Here is a 27,831-nt window from a genome sequence, read left to right as displayed (position 1 = left end):
CTATAAGTAAAAAAAATTCTTTGATTAATAAATCAATTCCAGCACGAGGTAAATAAATAAATATGTGGAGAAATCGTAACTATGAAAATAAAAAAAGTGAAAGAGAGATTAATAGTGATCCCGAAAGCAATAATGATAAAGAAGGTAGTCATCATACAAAAGAATATATTTTAGAATTAAATTATCATAACACAGTTAAACGTTAAAATAAATAAATTATTTTAAACATTAATTGTGATTATAATATTGAAAACTTTTAGTTTTATTAATCTTTTTATTGAAACTAATTTTTTCCAAACAAAATCTGAAATAAAAAATTTTTTAATATTGTTTAATGAAAATTATGTTATAAGTTTTTGATAAAAAATTTAAGTATAGCTGTAATATATTCTATTCATACAATTTATAAATAATACTTTGTGTTAAATCAAATTTTTTTTACGTTAAGTTTGTTATAAAGTAAATATTTTTCTAAAAGCTTAATAATCCACATTAATTTTTATTTCAAAATAAAAACGTGATTTATTCAATTAATAAAGTATATAATAATAATTTTCTTTTTTTCCTAATAGATCCCGAGTTTCAACAAAGTTTTGACTGGTTGTTTCATAATAGAGCACCATGGGATTTAGTCAAGTCTCATTGGGATTGTACATTCAACAATCGTCATTTACAGTGGAAAACTTCCAAAGATACACAACTTATGTACATTTTTGAACAGTGGCCTATTCTTTGTATGCCAGATAATTACAAACTTATTCAGAGTGATTTTATGAATATGAAAATTTGTAACGTTGAAGTCAATATTAAGACATGGATGGACTTTTTTAATAAATTGGTCAAGAAAATTCATATTAATAAAAGAGATGATACTGCTGCTGCACTTTCTGATAGCATTAATGATCATGCTATGAAAGATGGTAATATTATAAATAAATGTGTTTTCCATATTAATATTACATATAAAACTATATATAAAAATTGTTACGTTATATAAAAAAATATTTTTTAGAGGACAAAGTTGCTGCTACGTTAATGTTACTATCTCATTTTATACCACTAAAAGGAATGCTTCGACTAAATAAACAATATTATAGAGCATCTATAGCAGATTCTAAAGATAGTATAATAAGACACATAATGGTACGTTATATATAATATAAAGTATTATATTATCTATTATATTAATCAAATATATTAAATATGTAACATATCTTTTTTACAGAACGCTAATAACATTCAAAATGTGAAAGAAGATATCATCAAGAAAGCAAAAATATTGAACGTATCTGTTCAACCTTATATCATAGTAGTAGGACCCACAATTTCCGAAATTACTCATTCATATGTTAGTATAGATAACGTGTTGTATAATGCAGCATCTATTCTTGTTGCTTTTGATATCTGTTTCAAATCAAATCATGTTTTCCACGTTAAGTATCCAGTGTTTTCCGAACATCTGTGGATGTTATTTCAAAAAGGTTTATATAAATTTACGAATAAGTGGGATAAAATTATACCACATGTTGAATATTTGATTATTTAAAGAATGAAAATTACAAGAATACGCAACAAGTTGAAATAGTACATGAAAATGATTAATCTTTAAAAAATCTGGAATTACAATAAAAAGATTCTTTTTCCAAAGCTGATTTTATAAAAAAAAGTTTTATGAGGGACGTACAATTAGTTGTATTTCTAAATATTTTTAATCTATAAAAATGTATGATAAGATTATTTTGTTAGTTTATAACTTTGTTAGTCTATAAGTTTGTTAGTTTATAAGTTTTCTTTTTAAAAAGTTACAGTCTAACAGTCAGGAATATTACAAATTTTATTATATAACAAATTTTTTTTATTTTTTGACAAAAATTATTATTTTTGAGTTAGGAAAAATGTATGATATTACTTGTATGTTTTGTGGAAAACTTTTGCCTTCTTTACTAGAAAATACTAATCACATTAAAGTATTTCATAAATCGTTAAAAAATTCACAAATACAGCAATATCGGTGTTTGTAAAAGAACGTATCATAGATTCCAATCGCTATTAAAACATATTAAGTCTCAACATGCAGATATTATACAAAAAGATTTGTTCAAAAGAACTTCAGCAAAAGATAATGAAAGAAAATTAGTATTATTAGAAAACGATGAACGATAATGTAATTTGAACGTGCATGATAGTGATTGCATAAGTTCCGGTAACTTAACGGAGAAAAAAAATGAAATAAATCTAAAAAGTTTTCAATGTAAGGTTATGTATTTTGCAACAAAATTTATAGCTAAGCTTTAATCAGAAAATAGTACTGACAGAAAAACTATTCATGACATTATATCTTTTATTGATACGTTCTTTTTTTAATTTGCTTAAATCAATTACAATCTGAATATGAACAATTAACAGATATATGTGCAAAAATAGAAATGATGAAAAATTCTATACAAGTTTTTAAGACCGAACATATGACGTTTAAATTTTTTAAAGATAATGGTTTTTTTTTTACCAGAGAAAATAATTATTTCAGCTTCTCTTTCATTACGAAGATGCAAAAAAACTACACAATTGTTAACAAAAAAAAAACAAATATTGTAACAATACCTTTGAATGCAGTTTTGAAAAAAATTTTTAGAAATGCCTCATGTTTTTGATAAAATTATATCTTTCATAAAAAATTGTTCGGATTGTTCTGTAATAAAATCAATACACAAGGTACAATTTGGAAATCTCAAGAAATAAATGCTGAAAATATAAAAATACCTTTAACTTTATTTTTTGATGATGTTGAAGTAAATAATCCTTTAGGATCACACAAAGGTCTGAATAAAATTGGAACAGTTTATTGTACAATATCTTGCTTACCACCTGAATATGCGAGTATGTTAGAAAATATTTTTTTACTGCAAATCCATAAATATACAGATCATAAATATTTTGATAATAAAAGAATATTTCACAATATTGTTAAACAAATAACTGATTTAGAAAATAATGGCATAGTAATAAATGTTTGTGGTAAAAAATATAAAATTTTTTTTAATCTTATATACATAGCGGGAGATAATTTAGGATTAAATATTTTAGGTTTCAATAAAAGTTTTAATTCTATGTACAGTTGTAGAATTTGCACAGTTTCTAAAACAGATTTTTATAAACAATTTGTAGAAAATTTTCAACTAATTAGAAAAATTGAAGATTACTCAGAACATTGCAGTAAAAAAATATTTGGTGTTCAAGAACCTTGTATTTTCAATGAAATACCTGTTTTTCATTTATTAAATAATTTATCTGTAGATCCAATGCATGACTTGCGTGAAGGTGTATGCAGATATGATTTAGGAAAAATTCTAAATAATTTTATTAACGTTGAAAAACTGTTTACTTTACAACACTTAAATAATCAATTGAATAATTATGAACGCACATCTTATGAAAAAAACATTACTCCAGTATTACAAGTTGATGCAATAAAAAATGAACTTATAATTCTATCTGCTTCAGAAATGTTATTTTTAATTAATAATTTGTGTTTATTAATTGATAATTCCTATAAAAAACAAATTTTGGAAACTGTATTTACTTCTCAGAAAAGTATGTATTACTACATTAGATTCTTTGACATTAAATACTCATCGATTACTTGAAATGTATATAAGAAATTATTTAAAATTGCACATAGATCTTTTCGAAAATTGTTTGAAACCAAAACATCATAATTTAGTTCATTATTCACGAATTATTAAAAAATATGGCCCATTAAAAAACCTATCATGCATAAGGTTCGAAGCTAAGCACAAACAAGTGATTGCTTATTCAAAAACGATATCTTCTCGATAAAACATAGCTTACTCATTAGCATTAAAACATCAACTAAAACTTTGTTATAGATTCGTATGTAATGAAGATTTTAATAATCGTATATCTCATGGTGTCACTATTGGAAACTTTAGTGATACAAAAGAATTTTCATTTTTTAAATGTATTTCAGATGACTATAAAAATGTTCAATACTTCAACTGGATTCAATTAAATGGTACGAGATATGAGGTTAACAATGTAATACAAACTAACAAGATTATGGATAATGGACCTATAGCTTTTGGAAAAATTAACGTCATTATGTTAGTTATGTTTGGTTGTTATCTCTAACAATCAAAAAGTTTATTTTGTTTATACGCATTTCTTAACTATAGGATATTCAGAACATTTGACTGCTTATGAACTTGAATTGACAAAAAACATAGAATATGTAAGCCAAAATAATTTAAAAGAGTCTAAAATTTTCAGTACATATTTCATTGATGACAAAATTTATATAACAAAAAACAATTTTTAATATATATATTAATTACACTACAATGTTAATAATTAAAACAATTTTTATGTATTATTTGTATACTTTTATCTGTATAATTTTAGTTGCAGCAAATAAATAAATTTGATTTAAATAGATATAAATTTAATTTAGTATTATTTATTTCCATATAACATTTTTTTATTCTGAATACCATATATAATAAAATCAAAATAATCTATTTGAAATCTATTTTGAAATAAATAAAGAGTTATTCGAAAAATGTATTTGTTAGTTGCATTGAAATTAATTTCTTAGTGCAATAAATATATTTTTATTTCAAAAAACCATTATTACCGAACAAGAATTAATATTCTCAACAAAAGACAACTTTTAATTAACTCAAAAATAAAGTTACTTTTCGTTAGAAGTATTGTCTTTGTTTCCAGAAATATAGGTATTCATTGAAGACAACGTTTGCTAAATCTTATTTAATTTTTATTTGTTTAAATAAAATATTACGTTTATTTCAATAAATAATTCTTTGATTTTATAAAATTTTAAATTGCTTCCAAAAAAAAATTATTTTTTGTCAAAAATATTTTATTTGTATCAAGAAATATAAGTATTCCCTGAAGACAACGTTTACTATGCTTTATTTAATTTTTACTTCTTTGTATAACATATAATTTTTATTTCAAGATATAATCCTTTGCTTCTAGAAAATGTTTACAAGTTACAAGAAATTTGTATTTATGAATCAATTAAATGCCTGTTAGGGACTATTTTAGAAAATTATTTATTTGAAGCAATGACATTTTACTTAAAATTAGTAATTTTTTTTCTGTGTATTAAAATTGTTTGATTATTTAGAACAAGCTAACGTTTAACAATTTACATTCTAATTTTATACGAGTATACATATATAATACTTTTCAAAATTACCTTTTAATTTAACTTAAATTATTCTTAACGTAAATTTTAAATGATTTTGCGTACATACTTATTTTTATTTTATTTAATATTAAAAATATTAAGAGGGGCTAATAAAAGTCAAGACGCTGATTTTGGTGCGACTCTCATTAGCCCCTCTTTTATTAACTCTTCTATTAATTTTTAAGAGTCCTTCCATTTTTTTAATATTAAGACAACATTTTTAATACTATTAAAATAAATATTTTTTTAATGTAAAAAGAAAGATGGTCTATCCTATTAATTTCAATATTTTTAACCACATTTGCATTGCAAAAAATATTCTTTTAAATGTTAAAAAGATGTTACTTTGTTCAGTGGATATTTGTTAAAAATTAAAAATAGCACTACACTACAAAACAATGCTGCGGAGATCTCTTTCAAAAAAATAATCGAGTAGACAAAATTGAATTATTCATAAACGTAGTTTTATAATTGTGTGTGTGTGTGTGTGTGTGTTTAACGTATTCCTTACCTAAAATACAAGTCCCCTAGTAGCACAGTACATTGGCTTTACATTGGTTAACATTGGCGAAACATTGGTTATGTTGGGAGTACATTGGCCAATATTTCCCAATAAAGAGCCAATATTGGTCATAGAATCAATTGCACATGTACTTGTAATATTGCTCGCCAATTAATAAACAATATTGCATTTACATTGGAGATGCATTGGCCAAGATTTGCCAATGTAAAGCGAATATTGTTTATTAAAGAAATGACAATGTTTTGCCAATATTACAAGTCAACAATTTTACAATATTGCTCTTACATTGGAGGTGCATTGGCCAAGATTTGCCAATGTAAAGCGAATATTGTTTATTAAAGAAATAGTAATGTACTGCCAATATTACAAGTCAACAATTTTATAATATTGCTCTTACATTGGAGGTGCATTGGCCAAGATTTGCCAATATAAAGCGAATATTGTTTATTGAAGAAACGGTAATGTACTGCCAATATTACGAGTCAACAATTGTATAATATTGCACTTACATTCGAGGTACATTGGCCAAGATTTGCCAATGTAAAGCGAATATTGTTTATTGAAGAAACGGTAATGTACTGCCCATATTACGAGTCAACAATTGTACAATATTGCACTTACATTAGAAGTGCATTGGCCAATATTTGCCAATCAAAAGCGAATATTGTTTTTTAAAGAAACGGTAATGTGCTGCCAATGTTACGAGTTAACAATGGTACAATATTGCACTTATATTGGAAGCGCATTATTGGTCAAGATTTCCAAATCTAAAGCGAATATTGGTTATAAAAGAAATATTAATGTGCTGCCAATGTTACGAGTCAATAATTGTATTGTAAATATTATCAATAAACGAAATAGGTCCATAAATGAAGAAACCTCAATCTACCTACATTCCAATAAGCAAACAATATTTTTCAATTGTTTAAAAAATTTTTTTTTATAAAAATTTTTTATATTTAATTTGTATTATATTGACATATATTTTCTAATTGCATTCTTACTAAAACAAATAACAGAAAAGTTATTCCAGATACTATTCCGCATTTGTGAAATTAGTAAAAAAACTATAATTTTATATTTGTTTATGTAAATAATGTGCTTTAATTATACATATTCCATTTTTTTGATAACGTATATTGACCTTGATCTACCAGTTATATACAAGTATCAGCACAAAGCTTTCACAGGTCATCACGAAGGATCAGTTCGCAGCGATCACACAGGTCAAACAACGTTCACCGAATTCGCGACTTGGATGGGTGACCGCTTGGGTTAAAAAAAAATTGGACTAATATTGGTTAAAGTGTCAACCTTCTAATATTGGACCAATGTTGAAAACCCAATGCACAACCAATATATAATATCGTATTTATTTTTTTTTAAATATTGGTTAAATAAGGGTCGATATCATACTTTGCAATATTGGACCAATATTGAAAATCAATTCACATCCAATAGATAATATTGGGTTGACATGATTTTTCAATATTGGACCAATATTGCAACTTCAAGATTGGTTAAATAAGAGTCGATATCATACTCTGCAATATTGGACCAATACTGAAAATCAATTCACACCCAATATAGAATATTGGGTTTACATTATTTCCCAATATTGAACCAATATTTTGTGCTACTAGGGTCAAGTTATCCAACCCTGAGAGATTTACACAAAAGATTAACACAATAGAAATGTAAAAGAACACTACGACAGACTTGTACGTCTCCGTGGCTGCAATTCTTTTGAGTACAAGTGAAATTGTTGAATTCAGTATAGGTAGGCAGGATGGAGGGAAGACGCAAGTTCAATCGGCTGATTGGCTACTGGACTACCCTCGCTACGCTCCAACTCGTGGTGGAAGGAATGTTATACTTCCACCATGCTTCCAAGTATACGGCGCGACCCTATTTCTCCGAAGGCATCCGAGAACGAATGAAGCAGATCGCTTCGATGGTCGTTGTAGAGCAACAAAAAGAGATTTTCATGAAACAAAAGTTATCGAAAAAAAAATCTGGCAAGACATTTTGCTCGGCGCTCTATCATCGTCAGATCGTCAAAAAATTTAGTGCTCGCAAAGATCTTATATTAAAATATTCTTTAAACATCGTAGTATCAAAATATAAAATTTCTGAATTTATTATTTGTTTTAGATAATTACGCAGATTTATTTTCTGTTTGTTTACTGCGATAATGTCCCTTATTCATATTCTTATTTTTAATTTTTAATTTTGATTTTTGTATGACATTTTTTGTTACTTACAAAACTTGTTTCTATTTTTATTTGAATGCTATCGTCAAAAAATTAATGTTAACATTACAAATGTACAATGTAATTTATTTGTTTTGATATAATTTTACGTTTCCTTAGATTTTTCTTCTTTATGTGTCAATACGTTGTGTGTGGAATGTCGCGTGTATTTGAACGTGACAATTGCGATGTAGTAGTGACACCGAAAACCGTATTCCATACATACATTCGTCTATGAATATAATGGCTAAATGCGCTGTAGAATATATGAAAAGAATTTCTCTCTCCCGACTTTTCCTGCCGGCTCTATCCTTCATTTCGTAGAGTCTACGTTTCAAAACCGGTTTAGGTGCTAGTGAAAACATCGACATTCAAAACTTTGAAACTTCGAAAAGCCAAATTCACACAATTATTAATGTAATATAATAGTAACAATAAATACAATAGTAATAGTATAAAAATAGTGATGCTAGGTACGTATTTATATAATTATATGCAAAATTGGAAATAAAATATTTTAAATAACTGTATTATTTAAAATAATTAATTTTGACCCCTTCGATATTGTCGAGTCTTTAATACAATATGTTGTAGTACAGATAAAAATATGGGACACGTATTTAATTTTCCATTGAATGTAGATCTTTGTAGGAAATGGGTAATCGCTTTAAGTAAAAGTTTCGATTGGTGGATCAATCCACAGCTTCGCAACAAATTTGTGAAGTAAGTAATTGAAATTAATCTTTGTTAATGCATTTTCACATGTAAAGGAAATAAAGTTTTTGACAGAGTAGAATTTTTAATTAATGTTTATCCTATTTTTCAGTTTTGCAATATTTTTCTATATTTCAGGTACATTTCGATCGAAAAGACATAGCGTTTATCGCTAAACAGAAACAAGTATGTAAAGATGCCGTACCACGTTACTTCTGTACATGTTCATATACGCATGCCGATCACTGCCCATTATTAAAGAGTCCGATTTCGACAAAGCAATTATTGACGGAATTAAATGTAAATATAAATCAAAATGATTTAGACACGGATATTAATCTTAATGAATCTGATATGAATTCAAGACAACCTCTCATGTTCAACTGTAAGATAAAATCTCTATTAACAAAAAATAAAAATTTAAAGTTAAAATTAAATGAAACATGTGTAATTCAAACTAGCAAAATAAATATTCAAAATGCTAAATTGAAAGAAGTTATTACAGTGGATAATAAAGCTTTAAAGAAACAGCTCACGAGACTTACTCGACAGACTAATGTTCAGTGGGAAGAAACTTAATCCTTTGCCACTGTGATTTCGTTTATTGTTTATTGCAAGAAATTGTCACAATTACAATTAATTACACTTTCACGCGATATTATTCGCGTGGGTCGAGTTATCCTTTCTTCGGCGCGTAAGAAATGACAATGCCACAGAGTGCACGCACTCTGCATAGCCAGCGATGGATCAGGAGCGTATATTTCGCTCTGAGCCCGTATTGACGTACATAAACCTTTCAAAAGGACGGCGCTGTTTAGATTATATTTATTCAGTACTTATTACTTTATTAATTATAGGGAAAAATGGTTCATGATTTTTAGATTTAGTTTTTTTTACAAGGAATAACGCTATAATTAGTGTTTTTTAAAATAATCCTATATATAATTTCAATACTTTTATTTATTATTTTATAATTCAGTAAAATAATCAGTAATAAAATAATTTAATAATAAAAGGTTCATACCGCTCGCACGCGTGTGGCACTCATACGTGTGGGCGCTATGAGCCTCAAATGAGGACATATCTGCATGGTGTGGTGCAGGCACACTGTGACGAATATTACGCACACGTGCACGCACCGTGCAGTCACTATGCAGGCATTTTGTTATCTGGGTATAGAAGATAGTATTAAGATAGTATTAAGCTAAAGCACGCTTCTGATAGATGGAAAAATCAACTTAAAAAAGGACAGAACGAACAAAATTAGAATAAGATTCTTATTTTGAAAAAAGTGTAGGTTTTTATCTAGTATTTTGTATATCTATTAAAAAATGATAAGAATTATATTTTTATGTCATGTTATGTTTTATATTTCTACTTTCAATCTGTGTTTATTTCTGTTTTATATGAATAGCTAAAGATTATATTAAAATTAAAAATATATTCTAAAACAATAAAATTATTTACTGGCGTATTACCTTTAGTTTGTATATACATAACCCTTTTCATTAAAATAATTATTTTATGAAAAACTAAACGGCATCTTATTAAAAATATTCTTTACGGAGTACTTAACACGGGTACTAAAATACTAAAATTATAAAGGTAATTTAATAAACACAGTAAGATTTCAAATTTTTATAAGTTGTTTTTTGATATGTACACGAAAACATAAATTACTCTTGTTTTATCATTTTATCATTTTTGATAATATATAGATTTATTTGATATACATAATTACTTTTTTTTACGAAAGCAAATTATATATACTTATATCTATAAAACAAAAAATTATCTGATCGAGGTGGTAAGACACCGGGACCGGAGGTTCCAGAGGTGCCAGGTTCGAACCCTGGGTGGGGTTATTTTTTGCAATAAATTTCTTACAGTTTTTTTAGGGGGGAATAGGTATATAGATGCAAATCAGCATCAAGTATTATATTAAATTAATTAATTTAATATAAATAGTGATATTACTAATTCTTATTCGACATGCTGTGTTATGACCGAAAATTAATTCGGCGCACATTCTGGTTGAGTTTGGAGAAGTATATAAAATCACATAAATAAAAATAAAATGCACTAAGACCTAACTACGATCGATAAAGGCTTTCTTACTATCATTGTGTTGTTACACTATCGGTCCAATAACATATTTGTAAAAATTATCTATTTTAAGTTAATGTTATAGATTTAACAATATTATAAATAAATATTCTTAATAAATAAAGATTATAAATAAAGAAGTTTTAATATGCTTGGAAAAATATAACTTGAAAATTCCCATATTAATTTATAAACAAAAATATTAAGCACTATTCCGTTTTTTCAATTATTTAAATAAAACCAAATACTATTTTATTTAAAAAATTAAATATTATTTTTAAAGGTATCTTTGGGAGAACACATTAACATTATAAGAAAAAGCAGACAAGACTTTAAATTGCTATTAAGACATCAACTTGCTATCTGAAGTAAAAAACAAAAATATCTCAATTATTATAATATGCTTTTAAATAATTACAATAAGGGAGTACTTATATTAAAAGCGAAAAAAATAGAATACAGAGAAATAAAAATCAATCACTAGTTGCAGAATGGATACCAGTGCAGCTTTTGTTTGATGCTACTTTCCTTCTTTGTACTCTTCCGTTTCTACATGTATCATGAATGCTCTCTTATCGTAATTATCTCATATTAATTATGTTATAACTATCAAGAGGTTGCCTCGTGTAATAAGTTGTTGCAATTTGACGTCATTCTGACGTCTAAACGACAAATAACTATTGTAGTTTATTGTTATCTAACGTCACGTACTCTTATTTTGCCGTCAATATGACGACGTCCAGTAGCTGTAACATATGGACGGCATTTTCGGGTTTCTCACGACGAATTTAAATGATGTCCATTGGTCATTTTATGACCAAAATTTGTCGTCATTTTCACATTATTTTGCTACTTGGGATATGATGTAAAATAAGCGTCAATTTCAGTTTCTTTACAGTTTTTTGGTTAAGGGGACTCAATTTTAATTTAATTTTAAATGATTCAATTTTTAATATCAATTCATTATTTTCGAAACACATAAATTTCAATTTATCAACTTTTTTCCCCAAGTTAAAAATTTATTTAGATAAAAAGAAATTGCAAAAGAAAAAATACATTTTCTCATAACAACAACGTTTCTTTGTTATTATATATAATGTCAATTTACAAATAAAATATTAAATTTTTTTAATAATCTACATTATAATTATTTTAATTATAATCTAACTTCTCTTAAATCTTGCAAATTTCTAATTTAATATGAATTTCAAAATTAATTTTTAATTTAATAATAAGTTAATTTAATCTTAACATAATTCTAAATTGAGTCAGATTCTTGTTCATGTAACTGATTTAATTTTAGAAAATTATATTAACTTTAATTTAAATAAACGTATTGACTTACCTTATTTAATAAAGATCCTTGATGGGATAGGCAAATCGTCCGCGACACGGCACAGCTGGCTGTTTGATACGCACTAAAAGCGCGTTGTACCGGTTGTATCCACGGGAGCGTTGAGAGCTCATCGCGCTTAACGGTAGTGTCTGCCCAATCCTAAATTCTTGCCTACCCTACCCCATTCTTGCCTAATATTGTGGCCTTCACGGTTTACTCTAGGCTGCGGTCCGATTCACGCTCACAGCGCTCACTGTACTCACGACGCTCATGATCGGTCCGATTCGTTAGCATGCATAAGGCGCTTGACGACAATAAACGCCCAGGTAACAGAGGAGAATGCAACAAGCATTTCACATTCCAGCAACTATAGTAAAGTTACAATCGGTCTCCCTACGTTCGTCAGTGTTAGCAAGTAGTAATCAACAGTACCAAAGTAAAAAAGATTTTTGATGAGGAAGCATGTTTGCTCCTACAGTATCTTATTTGAGTCCAAACACTGTTTCTCGATTTTATTGCCTCCTGGTAGGTCGAAAGTGGCTACATTGTAGTACATCGATAGTAGCTCATATACCGTGCACTCTTCTACTGATTAACAGTAGATCGAAAGTAGCTCTCATTTAATGCTCGCTTTTACCAGTCTACAATAGGTCAAAAATGGCTCGTACTTCGTTCCTTCTTCTCTAGCACTACAGTAGATCAAAAGTAGCTCATATTTTATGCCCGCTTCTACCGCACTACAATAGATAGAATGTATACTATTTCTTGTTTTTTTATAATTTCAATAAATACAGTACTAAAATATCCATTGTAAAATACCGTATAATTATATAGTATCAATCATGTTATTGTTTAAAAGACCACTTATGCCTAAAAGTGGCTTTCGAGACAAAAATAAGATAAATACTAGATAGTTGTATAGTACCTTATATATACACAAGTCATTTAGTATTGAGATGTATAAGAAATTGAAAACGACACATGTTTCATGCTTGAGTCTTCCGATATACAGATAGCTCTACAACTGACAGTGACAGACATATTTCGAAATCTGCTAAATTTATTGGCATAATTTTGTAATTAATTTTCATCAAGCAAAAAATTCAAAATAGTATACAAAATATCCTACGAAATTGTAAAACTCTTAAATAAACAATGTGAATATAACAAATAAGGAAAATATATATTTAAGTTTTATTTTATCACAATTTGTATATATATTTCATGTTAGATGTGCAGATGTTTATTACAGTTATTTATTTATATCACAATAAATATTATTAATGACATAAATAAAGTATATGTATTATATTATATGTATACGTATTATATTAATTAGCTTATATCATACGAAGGGTTAGGATAATTACTCGATTACTGTCGATTACGAGCGGCAGCTGACGCATAGTTAGCCGCAAGCTCCTCTTCCATTTTAGATCGTTGCAAAGCACTGGAGCTTACTTGCATTACTCTATGTTGAACCATGTAGTGACGCTGTTGTGCATTTTTTATTACTTTGGCCATTTCCACTTCAAACTCTTTAATAGAGGTATTTTTAAATTGTTCAATTTGTCGAAGAGCACCTGCAATAAAAATATGTTCACATAATTAAGTTCAGGATTTGCTTTGTCACATTTCAAATTTATTTGCAACTCAGAAATTGACTGAAACAAAAAACAATAGAAGCAATATTTTACACTCTGGTCTAACGAGCGCGTCATACCTAAAATAAAATAATATAAATTATCATACATAATAAAATTATAAAAAGTAATTTTTACCATAATATCGTAGACTTAAAGGCGTTTCCCGAAACCGAATTTTTTGTTCACCCTCTTTCCATGTAAAAGATGTCTTAATTAATTTATCCGTTACACTTGCCTTCAAGAAGCCATCTAATGCATTTGAAATGTTCAGTCCCCCAAGAAGGATAAAATATCGTTCCTGAAAGTTTCAAAATACATATTGGATAAGTATAATAAAAATAAATACCACGTACGTGTATATATACACATATATGGGAGTGTCCCATTTGACCACGTTGCGATAGACCATAGCCATTCACAGCGATCGATCGGTGCTTAGAATTTTTTCATTAAATCCATCAATTAGAAAAGTTGATATTAAATTAGCCAATTGCTGACGTGGTCGATCGGGTGCCACCCACACACATTTCATTTAAAAGCTTTATATTTTAACTTACCAAAATGGATAATGCTTTTTCATCTTTTATTAAAATCTGAAACTGTTCTACAGTTTGCACCGGAAGGTTCAATTTCTGAACAGCTTGTAAAATATCTTTACTACTTTTTGATTTGTTTTCCAAATTATTTATTTTTTGAAGTATTTCATCTTGTCCCTTTCTTATTTCTCTAAAAAATTGTATTTGTTTATTTATATTTTATTAGAATGTTAAATTATACATAAATTATATATGTTCATATATAAATAGCACTTACTTTATTTCAGTTAGTATTTCTTTTAAAGTCGATTGTGACAGTTTTATAAAATTTACTTCATCCACTGCGTTGTCGTTTAATGTATTGTCGGTTGGAACGTTTTCTTTATTTCTATTTGAATTGGCAACTGAAAATTGCATTATTAAAATATATTATTATTATTACTATTATTATCGTCTTCATTTAAGAGCGAGGCATAGTTGAAACGTAAATCATTACATTACACAGACCTTGCATTTTTTTCTTTTTGGATTTAAATTTTCTTCACATTCTTCGTTTTTATGTTTTGTGGAAGCCGGAGTTAAATTTGAAATATCCTGTACATGCTGGTCCAACATATCATCTTCAGTCAGCAAAAAATTTTTTTCTACGAGTCTGACTTGAGGACCTTGAGGCTCCATAACGTAAGACACAGTTGCCTGAAAGCCAACAATAGTATATTGTTACAAAACACGGTAGGCAACAGGACATTTTGGCTATCGTGTTTTCACAGTTCTTTCAAATTATTATAAATAATAAAAATAATTTATTTTTTAGGGTTACATTCCAAAACGTCCTCTCAGAGGAAAATTTTACTCGATATAATATGGGATTGGGCTATATTCCAAAACGTCCTTTCTAAGGAAAATTTTACTCGAAATATATAGTACCCGTAACGCATCCTATATTACATCGAGTAAAATTTTCCTCGGAGAGGACGTTTTAGAATGTAACCTAAAAAATAAATTATTTTTATTATTTATAATAATTTGAAAGAACCGAGAAAATAGCCTTGGAATATAACCTTGGACATATAAATATCGTGTAGATAGGATTAACTCACTCACTTGTAAAAATTGCACTTCCGAAGGGACGAGTGATTCCTCTTTCACAGTCGATTCTTAGCTTCATAAAAAGAAAGGGGCCCGATGTTCTTTGTCTCGTGGCTCTTCGCGGCTAGCTGATGTATTAGGATCGCCTCCCGTTTAAAGAAAATTCCAATAAATAATCACTCTTTCTCTATTGCGTACACAATAATACTCGAAGAAAACACTCACTGACTCACTCCGCATCCGAATCAGAGATGTAAAATCAGAGGTAGAAGACGCGGTCCCGACAAAAGATGCCCGCCTACTGTACACGTGCGTAGCGCCACTCATTTTTTCGACAGGGCCGTGTCTTTCATCTGGCATAAGCCTTAATCTCCATGCAACGACAATTGCGGAACGCTCGTGATTCGCTCCGCTCTCGTTCCTCGTCGCGCCTCGCTTCAAGACTTTGAGAACAAGTGAGAACAAGCGAGTGAAGGGAGGGAATAGAAAGGAGCGAAAGAGCGCTTGAAATGATCGATGTTATTTGTAAATAATGATTTTAATTATAAAGGTAAATATATTATTTTTATTTGAAAATTGAATATTTTTGAAATTTTGTTTTACATATTTATCATACTTTTACACATATGTTACACATATGTTTATATTCATTTAATGCAGCCATTCATCATCGTAAATTGCTGCAACAACAAACATATTAGCCTCAAAACATTTTTCGCAATTTTTCCAAAAAGGCATTTTGTACGCTTTATATTTAATGTCATTCGGTAAAATATCTAAATATATATTTCCTAATTCGCTACATTTAAAAATATCAACATGCATTGAATTTAAATTTTCATCGATTACATAAAGAGGCTCAATTTTATTAAATTTTCTACCTACAAGCCGATAGGTGCTGTCACTGTATTGCAAAATATTATCAATGATAATAATTCTACCGTCATGTAAAATACAGCAGTTATTTTTATTACCTAAATCATACGTAAAATTATTAATTTTAATCTTATGAAATTGCAGTAATAATTCATTTGTTATTATAACAGGTTTATTATTTTCTGTGATACTTTTTTTCGGGCTATAGGCGGTAATTATTTTACTTGATTTAAATAATGTAGGAGATATTGCATCATTAATTTTATATTCTTCGTAGCGATTATAAATTTGAATCAATTCCTTCGTTCGACTTCTAATAATTTTTCGAAAAAATGTCATGTTATTTTCGAATGGAAAGCATGAAAAATGATCCAGAGGGCCAAATCTACGAACATCTTCAGCGAGATGAATTAAACAATGTACATTGTATGATAAATAATTTCGTCCGTAAATTTCGATGCAATCGCAAACAAATGCTTCTAATAATTTCTGTGCTTTATCAATTTCATTGTCGTTCGGGTTTGACTTGATTAAGAGACGAATAGCACAATGCAGTTTAACAAAATGTAATATCCTAGTATCATTTCCAAATAAATCTAATAATACGGTCGTTGATGTATACAATAAAAATTGTCGACATTCTGTTGCTTTAAATCGATGACAGTCATTTAAACTTCGTGGACGACGTGCAAATTCTTTTGGGCAGTGTGTAGCTATTGTTAACAAACGTTCGGAAATACAGTTTTTCGTCTCTACATTTAATGGTCTTGTCTTGTGTTTTCCTTCGATCCACGCATCCACTAAAGTTTTCTTGACAACTCCAAGACACACTAAATGCATATAGTCAATTGGTACTTGACTCACTAATCCCATGGGCAAATTGTACAGAGCCGAAATCCCATTATAATGTCCGTCGTCATTATTCCCAGAATTATTCTGAAAACAAATGAATTCTTGATCGGTCCTAAGAGCGTAGCCTATTCCTTTATACACATGAGTACGGTCGTTCTTATGACGTTCTCCACGAATTTTGCATTTAGGGCAGCTGTAATAACCACCATGACCTTTAATATTAAGACAATGGTGTTTTGCTGGAGTGTCAGCAATAAATGCATTTAATTGTAACTTAATATTTTGTCCATTAAATATTAATCCTGTATTTATTAATTCGATGATTTCCTTATTGAAATCAGCGAGAAAGTCTTTGAAATCACTAGGTTGTTTTTTTCCTTGATAAAGGCCTGCTATCATTGGACGTTTATCGGTTATATTTATTATTCGGAATTGTATCGGCCATACGTCGCAACGAACATTATTATAAATATTGGCACCATCGGTAGAAAAGTCTATAAGTAATATACGAGGTATTTCGTCACTGATTGGTATGTTTTTTAATTTCATAACAATGTTTGTAGCAATACCAATATGAAGATAATGACCAGGATTGAGAACCTTTATGTCTGTGCACTTTGTAGGAGTATTTAACAGAGTTCGAGCATCTTTCGGTAACTGCCGATGATGATAGTTATGTTCTCTAAGAACAGATAATATTCCGTTAATCTGAACGTGAGTCATTTTGGTTTTAACACACATCCTGGCTAAGTCAGTAGTAAATTGAGTATTGACGAATGCATTATTTGAATTATTATGATCACTATTATAATTGTCGTTATCATCATAATAATCGTCATCACTAGTACTGCTGTGAAAAGAATCATCGTTGTCTCGGTCAACACACACATTGATATCTTTATCAATATCACCGTCATCATCAGTTTCTTCATGAAAATTATTGTCACTCGCACTTATTGTCTTGTTATCATACTTACTACTTAATGCACTAACTGCACAGTCTTTGATAATTGACTGATTTGAAGATGTACTTGGTGTACATTCGGCGGCACTTCTAATCACATTATAATGCGCTTGTTGGCGAATTCTTTTTTGTTTATTCGATAATAAATCAAAATTTTTCCGGCTTCGTTTTGGAAGTTTATTGGTACTATTCATTTTATAATTTTAATCGAAATAAAGTCGTCTTATCCGTTCGTGACGCTTTCTACGGTGCTACTGAAAATGAGAAGTTTTTGGTTTCTTTCACTCAGATAGAAACAAAAACAAAATGGAGCCCTTTACTATTTACGCAAGAAAAAAGAATAACGATACTTAAGTGAAATATATACGTAATAGAATTGTGTATAGCCTAAAAAGATGCTTCGATTATCAATAACAATAGCGCGATATATTGATGAAATACTGTATGCTAGGGATCCATATACACTATAAAAAGGCGTAGAGACCTATGATAGTTGGATATATTCCATCAATGTATAATAAGAATAATGATGCTTCGCTAATCCACAGCAGTAGCACGATATTATAATGAAATCTTGCATGCTACGGATATGTGCACGCGTGCAATAGCGTGTACAGTCCTACGGTAGTTAAATAGCTGTTCTCAACATGTAGTGACTAAAATGACACTACATCAGTTTAATACAGCTACCTTATATTAGTAAAAATGTAGCCAACTTTTATTATGTTCTACAAGTGTTAGAAATTATATACATACGGCTATCGGGTTTATATATTCCTAATCGGAATAAAAATATGACATTCTAAAAAGTCATATATTGTAGGATGCATGTAGCTTACTATGAGAGGGAAATTATTGAGACACTAATCGTAGAAGAATTAAAGAAACCTTGTTGTATACACACGAAGTAAAGAAACGGGTAGAGTCTTTGTTTACTTTACTATGCACAAAGAATTTAAAAATATTATTCATCTACTAGTTGCGCTTCCTACTTTTGTTACCTGGGAACGTTTCGGACCACTTGTAAACGCTACTCATAGGACATAACCTAAGTAGGATACCTAGTCTAAATAAAGCTAAAATTATTTTATTTTTTAAAACACTAATAAAGTTTTATAATAAATAGAATTTTAAAAAGTACATTTAATAATTTTCAAAAAAATAAGATTATATAGTTACCTAGACAGTATACAAGATTTATTTTAAATATTTGTGGATATTTATTAAAATATTTTATAAATATTTTTGTACTCTCAGATGGAACAAATCATAAATATAATAAAAGTTTATATTTTGATTGTCTGTCTATATTGTAATATTTTATATAATATTTACTGTTAATAAAAAATAAGTATGGAAATATTTTTTTTACTTACCATAAATATTGTATAAAATATTAAAATATAAATTAAATATTTTATACAATATTTATTATAATATTTATAATAAATATTTATGATCTGTTGAATGTAAGATCATAAAAATATTTATCAAATATTTTGACAATTATTTTTATAATATTCACATAATTATTATAAATATTTTATAACTATTGTGTGCTGTGATGCAATCAACGGTTGCAAAAATATTTTCCGCTATTGAAAAAATACGTCCGAACACATTGACAGTCCCAACAGATTCTACACGCCTAGTCAAAGTGTAAATTTTAAACATATTTCCCGCAAAAATGACGCAAACACTCACGCCGACCCACCTTCGAAGCAAGGTCACCGTGAGCGCGCGACGTCACAAATTCATTACGTCATTTCGCTTACAGAAAACGCTCAGGAAGTGAATCGGACCAACCGGGAGCGCGCTGATAGCGCTGTGAGCATGAATCGGACCGCAGCCCTAGACACTCTAGTTACTCATTCGCATTTTGACGCGCAACTTCAAAGGTAAATGTTTTCGCCACTCTCGGAAAGCCGCGAATCTTCCTCCGGTGTTTTTTCCTGGATAGTCTCGATTCCGGCATCCGTTGCACATATGTCAGTTGTTTGATATTGATCTTCTATTCACACATTACATCTCCTTCAATACCCATCCATTGTTTAACCGGTTCGTTTTTGATTCTATCTTTTCTCGAGATGCTCAGAGATCTCCTCAGCGCGTCCATTTTCCACTACTTCCACCCTTTTTTTTAAATTTCTCCGTCAGTCTCCATGTCTGTGCTCCATATAGAAGGGTACTTTTAACTATTGCTTCATGTATATTTTCTCTTCTTTGATATTTCTTTACTCCAAAGTAAAGTACGCTGTTAAGGCATCCTATAACTTTCTTTACTTTAACTATTCTTTTTTGTATTTTCTTCCCGTCTGTTTCTGTGTTATCAAATGTGTACTCGTAGTCCTGACTACGAGCATGATATTTCTTATCCGTCCTCCAGATCTAGATTGTTTTATTCCCCATTCACGCAGAGATACTTGGTCTTGCCGAAGTTAACCGTTAGGCTCCAACTTGTATACGTCTCTATAAGCTTCCTCATCATATATTGCATACAGGTATCTTCTACATAATCTGCTATGACTACTTAATCATCGGCAAATTATAATGTATAAATGCATCCCTTGCTAAGTTCTATATCCATACTTTGTACTTTCCTTTTTCAGTTTTCTAATGCTGCTGAGTATCTTAATTTGAATAAATTAATATCATAAGTATGCTGATAAATTTATATAAATTTTGTATGACATTTTCTATATCTTGGTGACGTTATTATTATTATAAACATGATAAAATATAATATGTTTAAAATATTATAAAAATAATGTTATAAATGGTAATTTTATCAAAGAAGCATGCTGTTACGATTTGCTAAAATTGTTATTTTCTTATATTAATCCTTTACATAATATTGGTATTATTTTCTAACATTTATCTTATGTTAAATTAACAAAAATTTAGACTATTTGGAATATTTGAAATGTGTTAAAGAAAGATGTCATGAAAAAACCTGTTTTTATTGTGTTTAGGAAAGTAAAATAAATATTATTTCTTAATATTTTTGATGCGAGAAATCCGTTGGTGCTAATTAAAATTACGTCACATGATGGGAACATAAAAATTATAATACGTTTAAATCAAGAGAACGCATAACATTGCAGTCACTCGCAAAATTAAACGCTACACTACACTGAGAAAAATAATCTAATTATATTAATAAAACTTGTATGATTGAGTGTTTCCGGTGAAACCAAACAGAATTTTTGGTTATTACAATAGGACTCTAATTATTATAATCAGGACATTGGATAGATTTTACTACAATCTGGTAATTCCTACAAGATTTCTGATTCGTCTGTTTTCAAACAGACGTATTGGTTAAAATTACTAGATTTCTAAATGATGCAACAAGACTCTTTTTCAGTATACGTGTATCGATGGTACACAGTGCGATTCACTCAGTGTGTATTCCTGTCATAAGATGTAATTTTAACGAGCACCATTGAACTTCTCATCTCAAAAACTATAAAAAATAATGTTTGTTTTACTTGTCCTGAGCACAACAAAAAGAGGTCTTTTCTTTCTTTTTTACTATAATATAACTAAACAATACTTTCACAAAGATGCTTTTATACATAAAGTTGCATTTATTATTGAAGCATTGATGCAACTTAATGTATAAGGATATTTATGTCATTTACCTATACATTATATTGTTTAAGAAATATTCTTATTTTTCTTCTATATTTTACTACTTTAGAAATAACAAGCCTTTTTAATACTTATTGTTTTAATTTTTTAGAAACGGTAGAACGTTAACTACTATAATATGCTAGTGCAGAAATCTAATCCGCAAATGTGTACTCTACAGCGGACAGATTTGTTGAGTTTACTTTATTCTTAAAAAATCAACAGTCAAGTGAGATCTACCTTGTTTGGGCCAACAATTTCACTTTTGAATCGTTGCAGATCGAATGTGCTCTTTGCTTATCTCCACGCGATTCGATTGTCTTAAGCGCGGAGAAAAGAAAAAAGCTGAAAACAGATTGCGCGGGTCGGACATTGGGCATTTCTGATTTATGAACTTTTACCTTCTGTTACAAACAAATTTTTAATCCTAAATTTTACTTGTAACGAGGAAAATTTTTACTTGTAACGAGGAAAAGTACTGTTGATTTTTAGCGCCCTTGCTAAGATGACGCCCGGGGTGGACCGCCCCTCCTACCTATTACTACGCTACAGAATACAATAAATCTTTTCATTTCAAAGTACATCTAACTTAACTTTACTTTCTATTATATTATCTACACATGGAAGCAAAATGACAGAATTGACACGTCTCTCTAAATTAAATTAATTTTTTAATTTATTTAACAGTTTTCAATTTTTACAAATAATGACTAAAGCTTTAAAGAATCTAAAAAAATAAATAGAAATTATGTTTACCTAAAAGTTTAAAAAACTCTTTATGGCTACTATGTTATCTCTCTTTCCCCCATATACGCGGACACGTTCAAAATTTTAAGAAAATGGAAAACAGGAAAAAAGCAGCATTCTCAGTAACTGCGCATGTTATACCTATTATAAATTGTACACGCATCGAGAAGATAGAGCAGGCTAATGTGTAAATGACTGTATTCTTTGGAACTTAACGAGGTGTTAATTCATGATACGCAGATGGAGTGTGGCAAAACGCCTGAGCATGAAGGATTCATTCGTATTACGTTATTATTATCTTTACGAGCATTGGCTGCTATCTATGTTCCTTAAGAACACGATTACAGTAAGCTAATTGAAATTATATAAGTTATTATATATACAATATATGTTTACTTTAAATAGCCTTCTCTATTTTCTCTCTTTTTTAAAATTTTATAAAATTATTCTCATGATTCAATTGTTTACTTACGACCATGAATCAAAGAATTTATTCTATATTTATATTCAATTTAACGTCAAAGTAACCGCAGAATTATTACAATATTTTACGTACAATTATTGCTACATAAATTTTATCAAATTAAAATTTATTCTAAACTATTCGAGGAATTTGTTCTCAAAAACACATCCGTTTGGTTCGGGATACTCTCCGGAGATGTAAATCCGTTCGTTACATGGAGCGGTTCGTCGCATTTAGGCGATTATTTATCTCGCAGTGTCGTTTTCGTGGATTATCACTTCGAACGAAGATTTCTTTTCGGCTTTATCTCCTGTCGGACGGCGGTTACAGCTTCGTGAATAGTCATGAGACGTCCACAGGATAACTGTCGTATCATTTCAAAAACCATAAAACTGACCTGAGTCAACAAGTCATGGCACTTTTGTGGAACGTGGGAAGCGGTGTGCGCCTGTAGATACAGACATGCCGGACTGAAATATTTTGCTTGAATATTTTGAAACCAATTTTGCGTTTCTTCTTTACAATGCCATCATTATCTGTTCTCTTTCTGATATATTACGCGAGATATACTTCAAAAAATCATTATAAATCAAATTTTTTATTGTTTTCTTTAAAACTAGTTGACATAAAAAGCACGTTGTAAAAATAAATTTTACAAATAATTGTTATGAACAAATTGTTAAAAATTGACTGTAGAGGAAAACTGATTGCACCAATCGACTCTACGGAAAAAATTAATAAAGAAATGTATATGACTCTTTTTTAAATCATCTATGTTTTATGCAAGAAACAATAATAACCTATAATAAATACAATAACTAATACTCGTTCCTGCCTATGGCCAGACCAGCACAAAGATAACCAAAAAGATAACATTTGGAAATAAGACCAGAGCATGAAAAACATTACGGACATAAAAAGCACTTTCCAAAAACCAATTTTGCAAATAATTATTATAAACAAATTATTAAAAATTAACTGTAGAGAAAAACTGATTGCGCCAATCGAGGAAATTCTATGGGAAAAATTACTAAAAAAAATATGCATATAGGACTCTTTTTTAAATCATTCAAATTTTATGCAAAAAGAACTATAAAATTAATTAAAACTGTCCTTGCCTACGGCTAGATCAGTATACACAAAGATAGCAAAAAAATGACAATTGGAAATAGGACCGGAACATGAAAAATTTTATTAACATAGAAAGCACTTCAAAAAACAATTTTGTGACTAACTTGTTTATAACAATTATAAGAATTATAACAATTAAGAAAGAGTCATATATGTTTCTTTAGTCACTTTTCCCGTAGAATCGATTAGCGTAATCAATTTTTTATACAGTTAATTTTTAATAATTTTATAACAATTAGTTGCAAAATTGATTTTTGCAATGTGCATTTTATGTCAATAATGTTTTTTTATATTCCAGTCCGATTTCCAATTGTTATTTTTTGACTATTTTTGTACTGGTCTGGTCATGGACTTCAATGGATTATTAAAATCATTAAAATGATTAAAAGTACGTATTTTTCAAATCAATAACATAATTACAACATTAAAATATTTTATTTTTAATTTTGTCATATAATTTTATAAATATGTACTTATTACTATTTTTACTATTACTATCACATTTACTGTTACTATTATATTAAATTAATAATTGTATAAATTTGATTCTTCGAAGCTTCGAAGATTCGAAAAAAAACTTTTAAGGAGCTCTCAAAAGTAGACGTAGAAGTTCCCGATACGTGCGAGTTCTTTCAAAGTTTAAATAAAGCTTACAAAGAATTTGATAAGTTCTTCGGGAGTCTCCGTGCTGTGTGAATATTTATAAATAGCTAATGCTTCCATCTTTTATCTTAACTTGACCTTTCTATGTACATATAACAATATTACAACATAACAATGTTAATGTACTCGTAACGATATGCTTAAAAGTATGTATGTAATGTATTATTAAATAAAGCCCACTTGTACATTTATTGTTACAGCCATTGCCATTTGTTTATTATGTATGTGGTTTACAACAGAGAATAATGATTTTCAATGACGCTAACTTTTCATAAGCTAAAACTGCACTAAAATAGCCAGAATTTCTTAAAATTAAAATATTAATTATAGACAAAATTAAAAATAATTGTGATGTTTTACAGTAAAATAGATCTTAAAGGATTTCGTGATTAATAATCATTTTAACAGTGAGTTGAAATATATGTTTAATTCCTTTGTTATTTTCAATTTATTTTTAATTCAGGTTTTATTAAAAGCATAAGAATTTAATAAGGCCCAATGTCAGTTTAAAAAAATTTTTTTTTGTTTATTTAAAAATGTTTTATATAGATGATAATTTTATTTTGGCAAGTGGTTAAAATAAACATTTTATTCTCATTTAGTTCATTTCAACAAAATTTATAAAAAATAAAATAATTAGATGGGCCTTATTCAGCTCGGGAACCTTATATTAATAATGGAATTTCTATAAGAATGTTCTTACAAATATTTAATCTTGGGTGTATTAAATTAGTCAGTAATTAATTTTACTTATTTTGAGTATCATGTACAAAAATACATATAACATTGCTTTCAAACATTTTCAAGAAAACAAAAATTAAAAAGTTTTGGCATTTTATGAATAAGTTTTGCAAGAAATATGATTTGGACGACAAAGCTGAAAGTTGGGTTAAAAGACGTTTAAAAGACGTTTTACATGATCCAATTTTGAACTTTGTGTTATTTGGATAAGAAAAGAAAATAATGACGTTAATCATTTCTATTAATTATATATACTCGGCAGCAAAATTAAAGGATTACCTATTCTGACTCGCAAAAATAGGCGAAATTCAAGAGAGTGTAACTTTGTCAAAAATAATCATAAAAAATGTTTAGAAAAAAATTTTTAAACTTGAAATCTCTTGTTTCAAGATTAATAATTCATTAAACGATTTACAGGTTGTTTACAAAGTTACATAGATTCAAATGGGTATGCATTAGTCTTTTTTACAAACTTTGCAAAACTCCACGACGTGAAATTAAACTTGTACGCAAATGCGGTTTACAGCAATCGAAAGCGCGAATCTTTATCTATAATTTGCGTATTTGTTGAGCGTTGTACGATTTTTATTCACTGAATTATTCAACATTGAAGCAAAAAGGCCATTTTTGCTTCAGTGTTGTCTAACTTAGTGAAAAAAAATCATACAACGCTCAACAAAAACAAAAATTAAAGGTAAAAATTCACGCTTTTAAATGCTGTAAACCGTATTTCTGTTGGATTTTTATTTTACACCGTGGAACTTTACAAATTTTATAAAAATAATCCGTCAAATGTCAAAATTTTATAAAAATTTTGCCAAGTTGCACGGCGTAAAATGAAAATCGTAAAATTTTAAAACACAAATTCGATTTACAGTGTTCGAAAGCGTAAATCTCTCTGTTTAATTTGCGTATTTGTTAAGCGTTGTACTATTTCTTTTTAATCGAGTTATTCAGCACTGAAACAAAAGTGGGTTTTTTTCAATATTGAATAATTCGGTGAATAAAAATCGTACAACGCTCAACGCCAATTAGAGATAAAGATTCGCGTTTTCAAATGCGAAAAACCGCATTTGCATGCAATTTTTATTTCAATTTTTATTTTTATTTTTGTTTTTAACTATCAACGGCATTGATGTCAAACAGACGACTTTTTAACTTGTCATTTCTCACTGGGAGAGTTAAGAAAAATTTTCAAATTAGACTCGCGATCGATATGGCTTGTATTTTGTAACATCAATGAACGAGCACAAGGACGATCGAAACAAACAGTCTGAGACCTCGAGTCTATCTGAAGTAATCATCCGCGGGTTAACAGACGCCGGCGTTGTTATTTATTGATGTACTCTCTAAAATTTTTGGGGTGGAATTTCATCTAAAAGAGTGGAAAACTCTAAAAGTGTGAAAATTCTGCCACTTTTTATCAAGACTGGCAGGATTTTTACACTTTTAGAGTGGGATTCCACTCCAAAGAATTTAGAGAGTAACGGTTTTGTTTTGACGAGGCGCTTAATTTCCGGAGAAGCGAAATCGCCCAGGCCCGTCTGAGTCACTCTGATTGTGAAACCGTAGCCTTAAATCTCAAATTCCGTTGATGGAATTTACAACATTCGTCCTTTTACGGAGCGCTCGTCGTGCAACAGACGTCGTCGACAATGCGACGAGCTGCCCTGTTTTATCAGAACGTTTTAACAGAACTGCTTTGTTATACACTCGTGCGATGTTACGCCTTATAAATAAGTCGTGTGAGTCTAAAATTCTGGAAAGTGAAATTAGAACAAACTGGTACTGTGTAAACATCCTTACTTTTATTTATAGTTAAACCGGCGCGGCGACCCAGTCTCGATCGTTCTTAAGTTTGGTCCCGTTCGATTTTGCTCATTTGCAAAACGGGATCTGCTAGCTTGACAGAGATAACAAAGTATAATCCGCAAAACGATAATATATAGCAGTACTAGGGTGGTCCTTATTTTGGATATTTTCGAATTTTTATGCTCCCAAGGGTTTAAAGGCTTCCAAATTAATAAAAAAAAATTCCCTAAAAATTTGAGCTCTTAATATCAATTCTAAGATAGTCCGCATGACCACCTAAGTTTCTTATGGAAATAACATGTAAAAAACTTCTTTTATTCTTCGAAATTTTACATGTCCTTTACGAATGATCCTAAAATTATGAGAAGTAGATATTTTTGTAGAGAATTTAACACTCTACAGAAAAGGTCTTATGATATTTTTCGGTAAGTCTTCTGGCTCAAAAGTTATTCGAAGTCAAAGTTCAATTAAAATAAAATTATCCATGTTTTCAAGTATATTTACAAAATAAACAGTT

The 27,831-nt window shown here is 29.1% G+C and overlaps 2 protein-coding genes across 5 annotated transcripts in view; both read right to left on the bottom strand.

Annotated features, from left to right (window-relative positions):
* Window positions 1-12,227, bottom strand: part of LOC105200603 — a 40,729-nt gene extending 28,502 nt beyond the window's left edge. The window contains exon 1 of the mRNA XM_039454731.1: window positions 12,171-12,227. The gene's annotated coding sequence lies outside the window, so the exon portion shown is untranslated. The remainder of the gene's footprint in view (window positions 1-12,170) is intronic.
* Window positions 12,228-13,325: 1,098 nt separating this feature from the next.
* LOC120358912 lies at window positions 13,326-19,290 on the bottom strand. 4 transcript variants are annotated; one of them, XM_039454734.1, is made up of 6 exons: window positions 15,448-16,087; window positions 14,851-15,039; window positions 14,621-14,747; window positions 14,365-14,533; window positions 13,943-14,105; window positions 13,326-13,744 (listed from the first exon to the last, which is right to left on the bottom strand). In XM_039454734.1, the coding sequence occupies exons 2-6, from the start codon at window positions 14,855-14,857 to the stop codon at window positions 13,536-13,538; spliced, it is 675 nt and encodes a 224-aa protein (XP_039310668.1). In that variant the 5' UTR covers window positions 14,858-15,039; window positions 15,448-16,087; the 3' UTR covers window positions 13,326-13,535. The 4 variants fall into 4 exon arrangements, 2 of the variants coding, with proteins under 2 accessions (XP_039310668.1, XP_039310667.1); XM_039454733.1 differs by lacking the exons at window positions 14,851-15,039; window positions 15,448-16,087 and having other exon boundaries at window positions 14,621-14,813; XR_005575787.1 differs by lacking the exons at window positions 13,326-13,744; window positions 13,943-14,105; window positions 14,365-14,533; window positions 14,621-14,747 and having other exon boundaries at window positions 14,863-15,039; window positions 15,448-15,578; window positions 15,658-19,290.
* Between the last annotated feature and the right edge of the window lie 8,541 nt (window positions 19,291-27,831).

The sequence above is a fragment of the Solenopsis invicta genome, chromosome 11, assembly GCF_016802725.1.
Source record: "Solenopsis invicta isolate M01_SB chromosome 11, UNIL_Sinv_3.0, whole genome shotgun sequence".
Lineage (NCBI taxonomy): Eukaryota > Metazoa > Arthropoda > Insecta > Hymenoptera > Formicidae > Solenopsis > Solenopsis invicta.
Note: the sequence above shows the minus strand (reverse complement) of the source record. Positions and strands in the feature narration are given on the sequence as shown.

What these genes read in the sequence shown, in the direction of transcription:
- LOC120358912 (XM_039454733.1), bottom strand. Translation starts at nt 14,760, where the DNA reads ATGCAATTTTCAGTTGCCAATTCAAATAGAAATAAAGAAAACGTTCCA. An exon ending in GAAATACTAACTGAAATAAA is followed by an intron (nt 14,534 to 14,620) that starts GTAAGTGCTATT and finishes ACAATTTTTTAG; the next exon opens with AGAAATAAGAAAGGGACAAG. An exon ending in TTTAAGTCTACGATATTATG is followed by an intron (nt 13,745 to 13,942) that starts GTAAAAATTACT and finishes TTTTTATTGCAG; the next exon opens with GTGCTCTTCGACAAATTGAA.